Source organism: Elephas maximus, chromosome 3 (assembly GCF_024166365.1).
Source record: "Elephas maximus indicus isolate mEleMax1 chromosome 3, mEleMax1 primary haplotype, whole genome shotgun sequence".
In the NCBI taxonomy this organism is placed as follows: domain Eukaryota; kingdom Metazoa; phylum Chordata; class Mammalia; order Proboscidea; family Elephantidae; genus Elephas; species Elephas maximus.
The window spans coordinates 37,908,226-37,914,256 of record NC_064821.1 but is presented as its reverse complement, the minus strand read 5'-3'; the positions used below and the strand labels follow the sequence as shown (position 1 = coordinate 37,914,256).

General features: G+C 53.4%; 1 protein-coding gene and 1 non-coding gene across 2 annotated transcripts; both read right to left on the bottom strand.

Moving 5' to 3' along the window:
- Positions 1 to 497: 497 nt before the first annotated feature.
- On the bottom strand, positions 498 to 3,759 carry RPL18A (ribosomal protein L18a). Its single transcript, XM_049877393.1, has 5 exons — positions 3,668 to 3,759; positions 2,199 to 2,378; positions 1,464 to 1,593; positions 812 to 921; positions 498 to 643 (listed from the first exon to the last, which is right to left on the bottom strand). Exons 1-5 carry the CDS (start codon positions 3,683 to 3,685, stop codon positions 551 to 553), a joined length of 531 nt encoding a protein of 176 aa, XP_049733350.1. The 5' UTR covers positions 3,686 to 3,759; the 3' UTR covers positions 498 to 550.
- On the bottom strand, positions 1,006 to 1,137 carry LOC126074155 (small nucleolar RNA SNORA68). The gene has a single exon (XR_007516957.1). It is a non-coding gene; the product is annotated as a small nucleolar RNA SNORA68 (small nucleolar RNA).
- Positions 3,760 to 6,031: the final 2,272 nt, after the last annotated feature.

Genomic DNA, 6,031 nt, shown 5'->3' with positions numbered 1-6,031 from the left:
AGTTTCTCCAGCTTCTAGGGAGGTCCCACAGGGAGGGGAACCCTGGTTGGGATGGAAGAAAGGGAGTCCACTAGAACTCCACCATCCTGGCTGTCTCCCCCAAGCTATCACCAGCAGAAACTAAAAACTGAAGACTCTCTTCCATGAGGCAAGAGAGATTTGGGCTCTAGTGTACTCCAAGTCACACACCCTCTTACAATCGCCACTCAGACTAACCTGGGCCCCACAGCACAGAAGCCAGGATTGGAACCTGGGCAGGCTGACTCTAGACCCCTCCCTGGAGCCCTCAAGGGCTGAAGAGGCAAGAGGGAGCTGGCAGGGTCCACCCCTGGATGCCCCCACTGGGGTGGTGGCTCTGGGCCCCACTGAAGGAGCGAACATGTGGTTTGCTGGAACGCACAGGGGCTGGAGCCGGCAGGAGCACAGGTTCATGTTCAACACTGCGCCCTTTTGATTTCTGTATGGCAGGCAAAGAAAACATCACCTAGGCCCCCAACGTCAGTCCCCAAGGAGTTTATTGAGTGGACCGGGGGTGTGGGAGGGGATACGCCTAGAAGAAGGTGTTGGGCCGCTTGGTGGTGAAGCGCGGCTTGTGCTGGCGACGCAGGACCCGGTGGGGCAGTGGGAACTTGATCTTGGAGTCCTGGGGGAGGAGTAGGCAGGGTGAGCAGCCAGCTAGGGGCCTCCGAACCTCTTCCCGGGTCACCGAGGTGTGGCCACCCCCTGAGCTGCTGTGTCAGACCCAGCCCCACCAGCCTTTCTGGGAGGTCATCCCCTCCCTCCCCCAGTCCCAGGGGACCTGGATACTCACGTGGAACTGCTTGACTGCAGGCCGGCGGCACTTGCTGGCCGCAATCTCCTCTACTTTCATGATCTGGATAGAGTGAGCGCGGGCGCGGTGCCTAGCGCCCATGTCACGGTCTGCCAGAAGAGTGAACACAAACCTCCTACCTTGTACCACTCAGTCCCGAGTGACCCCACATGGTTCTGAAGCCTGGCCACCAGGGGTGTAGAACCTCCATATTCACTCTGGGGGGCATGGGACAGCTCCCCAAAGGCGACAAGGTCCATTTGCTGTGTGCACCACTGTTTAAACCGCCGCTACGAGAAACTGCGGTTCTTGGGTTTGGGTGCAAGCAGAGGCACGGGGTTCTCAGGTGACCTGGCTGGTGAACCACACTGGCAGGCACTGGAGAACAGGTTCTGGGGACACGCAGCCTCAGGTGGGAAATGGCACAGGCTCCCAACTAGACAGAGAGCTGGACTAGGCTCTGGGGAGCAGAGCTGCTCAGACAGGGAGCTCAGCAGATCCCCAACAACCCTCAAGGTCTGCTTCTTGCCAGGTTCCAAAAAAGGCACGCCAGGAGCATAGGGTGTCCTCTGCAAACCTGCCACCCACCCCCGTCCCGATGTCTTCTGTATCTAGCCTGCCCGGGTCTGGGGGAGCGAGATGGGGTGCTTACAGCACTGGGTGACAGCGCCTGCAGTGGTCAGGTCCCTGTACTCCCGGTACATGTTGTGGGTCCCGCTGCGGGAGTCGTAGCGCAGCCAGATGCCGAAGTTCTTCACCCGCAGTGGGGATTTCTCAAACACCTGCCCGGGTGAAGGCTGGGTTGAGAAGAGGCAGAAAGGGACCTCCACTCTCACCACACCTCAGGAGCCCAGCCCCCCGGCCTCCTCCAGGGCCCAGTTCTCAGAGCCTCAGTTTTCCAATCTCCACACCATCAGGCAACTAGGGAGCCTGCAACCTAAGGAAAACCCCACAGTAACAGCCCACAGCCTGGGGCAGGACCGGGCAGGGCTGCTTCCCCCATGTGGACCAACAGAGCTCCTCCCCAGACAGCTTCCCCTGGTCTGGGCCTGGTCTTATGCACCAAGTCAGTGCCTGTCACATCAGAAGTACCCAGGTGACAGCGCCACCCCGTGTCTCCTTTTCTGAAGGCACCTCAGGGACCCAGCACCGTTTCTCCTACTTTATAGTTAAAGTCTGGGGAGGTTCAACTGCCTCAGTGAGGTGTGGCCCCTTCCAGCTGCACCCCTCTATGTGCTCAAACTTTCTCACCAGGGACTGGACACACCGTCCTCATAGAGCACAACCAGGCTGTGAATTGCATCACTCCCAAGGATGCTGGCTGTCCCCCCCATTCCCTGAAGGCAGAGCCACACCCAGACCTTGCTCCGCCCCACGCCTGGAATACCTGCCCACAGTACACAATCTCCCCCGAAGACTTCTTCATCTTCTTCAGCTGCGACACAAAGTACCAGAAGCGGGACTTGGCAACAACGTGGTTGGGGGCGAAGATGCGCATGCGGTAAAGGGGTGGAGTCTGACACTTGGGGGTAGGCAGGCAGCGCCCCACCACCTTGTACTCACGAAGCTGAGGGGGAGAGAGGACAAGAGGTGGGACCATCACCCAGAGCCCTCAAGTGGAAGACACACCCACCCCCTTTCCCAGCCCAAAGCATCACCCCACGGCCTCCTGGGGAATCTGTGCAGGAGAGCTCTTTGTTCTGCTTGTCAGAAAAGCTGGACAGGGCTTTCCAGGAGAGCTCAATGCTGCTCTCCCTCCCCTTTTCTTCAACAACTTTATGGTAACAGAGATACAAAGAATACAAACAGAAATAAACGTACACATAGGGTGAGGTCTAGGAAAGGTCCCTGCAGAGAGACTCAACATCTGAAGGAGACAAGCTGAAGAGATCCACCCTTATCAACCAGAAAAGTCTTCAACCTCCCCCTTCCCTTGCCATACAAAGCAAAGCTGAGGCCTCCCTGGGTGGCTCAAGAAGTTAGGTTTAGTGCTTGACTACTAACTGAACGGGTGGCGATTCAAATCCACCCAGAGGAACTTCAGACTCCCAAGAGCAATCCCTGTCACACAGTCACTTTGCAAATCATCGGGCTGACAACTCCTTGCCCCAGCTTTGAGCTACTGTCCTTCCACACAGAGCAGGAGATGACAATCCTGGGACCTCACAGCCTTCTCCGGGCACAGCCAGGATAGGAACCCAGGGACACTCCCAGCCCTGGGCTCCCAGCACTGCTGCCATGTTTCCGGTACCTGTCTCAGTTTCTCCAACTGCAGTCCGCGGGGTTCGGACCAATCACAGCTTCCGGTTTACAGAGTCAAAGATGAGAATGTTTTATCAAATTCAAGCCCAATCTGTGTTATGGCGGCAGAAAGGAGCCACCTCCATAAATGATCCGCCAAACTCTTACTAATATTAATAAAAAACGGCAACAAATATCACAAACTTTCAGCTACTACTTTCAGCTCTGGACCTGACCTGCCGGTCTTGCTTCTCCCTAGGATCTAATCTTCCAAACTATTCCTTCCCCACCATGTCCGCCTTTTGGTGGTGAAACAGGCTCGGCCGTCCCAGGAGATCGTGCACCGTAGACCTCCACGCCGCGAAGCCTGTCCCCTACTCCGGAGCGGGGACCCGACCTCCTCGGACCAGCGATCCCGGAGCCCGGCCGGGGCCGCCCACGCGGGCCTCCCCACGCGGTGCCGCCATGTTGGCTTGACCAGGACGATAGCAGCGCGCGGACGACGAGGGCCCAGGAAGGAATGAGAGCACCGACCTGTTCTGCGACGCCTCCCGGAAACCCTAAGCAAGTCTGCACCCTGCCCCACGACCCCCGGCCCCGCAGAGCCCGGCTTACTGTGCCCGATGCCTTCATGGCAGCCCCTCCGTACTAGTCTCGACCCGCAAAAGGAAGTCGTTGCTCTCGCGCAGTCGCTCACTACGACTTCGCTGCCGGAAGTCCTGCCCCCCCGAGGCCGCGTACCCATTGCCTCCTAGGCCTGGCGCTCAACCAGATTCGCTTCTTCATTGGCTACGGGTCCACCTACCACGCACAACCTTGCCGCTTTTCCCAAAGAGACTACATCTCCCAGGAAGCAGCGCGGCGATTCCCTCTTGTTCACCCGGGGCCGTAAGGGAACGTCCACGCGCTAGGCACGCTGGGAGCTGTAGGCGCTTTGGCATCTCGTCGGGCTGTCTTGGAGTTCCACTGCCCCGGGATGCTAACGATATTAACCCGGACTTTTTGGGCCCTGAGACCCGCTTGTTTATGATGAGACCCTGGTGTGTCTCCTCACTTGGAGCTTCTTCTCCGGGAGATGTTTTAGGGAGGTCCCTAGCCATGGACATGAGAGTTCTCATGTGTAAAATGGGAATAATACTAGTATCTTTTTCTTAGACGTGTTGCAAGAATTAAATGAGAGAATCTGCATAAAACGCCGGGCACAGAGCAGTCAACCATTAACCCAAATGGACGTTCATTAAGCGCTTGAATGCTAGTTATTATTGTTATTGCGGTCCAAATTGTATTTCGGTGTTGTTAGTTGCCTTCAAGTCGCCGGAATTGGAAACCCCCATGCATAATGGGATGAAACCCTGACCGGTCCTGCATCATTCCCATAATCCATTGCAGATCGAACCTTTGTGATCCATAGGGTTTTCATTGGTTGGTTTTTGGAAGCAGATCACCAGGCCTTTCTTCCTAGTCTGCCTTAGTTTGAAAGCACCGCTGAAACCTGTTCAGCATCATAGCAACACAGAAGGTTACAGGGATATATCAGTGGTGGCAGTGCACGAGGTGCATTGGGCAGAAATGGAACCCAGGTCTCCCTCTTGGAAGGTGAGAATTCTGCCACAGAACCACCTCTGCCCTCTGTTTCTGTTTCATAGGAGCTGATATTCAAACCCCGACTCAGTTGCTTCCTGTTCCTGGAGGGAGGTGGCTAACTGACCAAGATGAAGCCCTCACCTTCCAGGAGCTCCCAAGTTTAGTAGCTTGCTCAGGCAAAAGGAAGCCCCGGTAGGGGAGACCAAAGGTGGAAAAGGAAACACCTCACACGATGTGATGTCAGGGCTATGAAGAGCATGTTACCATGAATATCACATTTAACATTTGCATTTATAACGACCTAGATTAAATTGATACCAACTTAACTTCAGTCAGAAACAAAAACTCTATACTTAAACCGTCCCTCCCCTCCTTTAAGTTGCTGTTATACCCGGTTATATCTTTAATATATCATGTGCCCTGTAAGAATTTTTTTGTCATTGAAGAACATCTTATATGTGTTATATAACCAAAACCGAACCAAACCCATTGCTGTCTAGTTGATCCCGACTCATAACGACCCTATAGGACAGGGTAGAACTGCCCCATAGAGTTTCCAAGGAGTGCCTGGTGGATTTGAACTGCAGATCTTTTGGTTAGCAGCCATAGCACTTACCCACCACGCCACCAGGGTTTGCATGTTCTGTACAGAGGCACAATATTTCAAACCCAACAAATACATTGTTATGATGATTACATAATTTTATGTCTAAAGGAGCTGAGAAAAGAAAGAAGACTGAGTATATGTTGATAGAGCAGAGACTTTATTAATCTTATCACCATTTCAGGTTTCTTCATTTGTTCCTGTGGATTTGAGTTACTATCTGGGATCGTTTCCTTACTCCAGTACAGCTTTGCTCCCACCCACCTCCTCTGTGCTGTTATGAAGTACATTGCCCCACGCATCTGTCAGTTTGTCATACTGTGGTGGCTTGGAAGCTATGCCACCAGTATTTCAAGTATCTGCACGGTTACCCATGGTGGACACGTATCAGGGGAGCTTCCAGACTAGGAAAACTAATGAAAAAATTAGTCAGTGAAAACTTTATGAATAGCAGCGGAACATTGTCGTCTGATATAGTGCTAGAAGATTAGCTTCCCAGGTTGGAAGGAACTCAAATACTGGGGAAAGGCTGCCTCCACAAAATAGAGTCGACCTTAATGATATGAATGGAGTCAAGCTTCCAGGACCTTCATTTGCTGAGGTGGCACCACACTCAAAATGAGAAGAAACAGCTGCAAACATCCATGAGTAATCTGAAGATGGAATGTAGGAAGTAAAAATCTAGGAAAATTGGAAACCTTCAAAAATGAAATGGAACACATAAACATCGATACTATGCTGGGAATGACAACTCGAAGAGGAATGGTGTTGCATGCATCACTGAAAAGAAC

Bases quoted from the DNA above. Each gene is read 5' to 3' on its own strand.
- RPL18A (XM_049877393.1), bottom strand. The intron at 1,594-2,198 runs GTATTCCAGGCG...TCACCCGGGCAG, and splicing joins AGATTGTGTACTGTGGGCAG to GTGTTTGAGAAATCCCCACT. The intron at 922-1,463 runs GTAAGCACCCCA...CTCTTCTGGCAG, and splicing joins AGGCGCTGTCACCCAGTGCT to ACCGTGACATGGGCGCTAGG.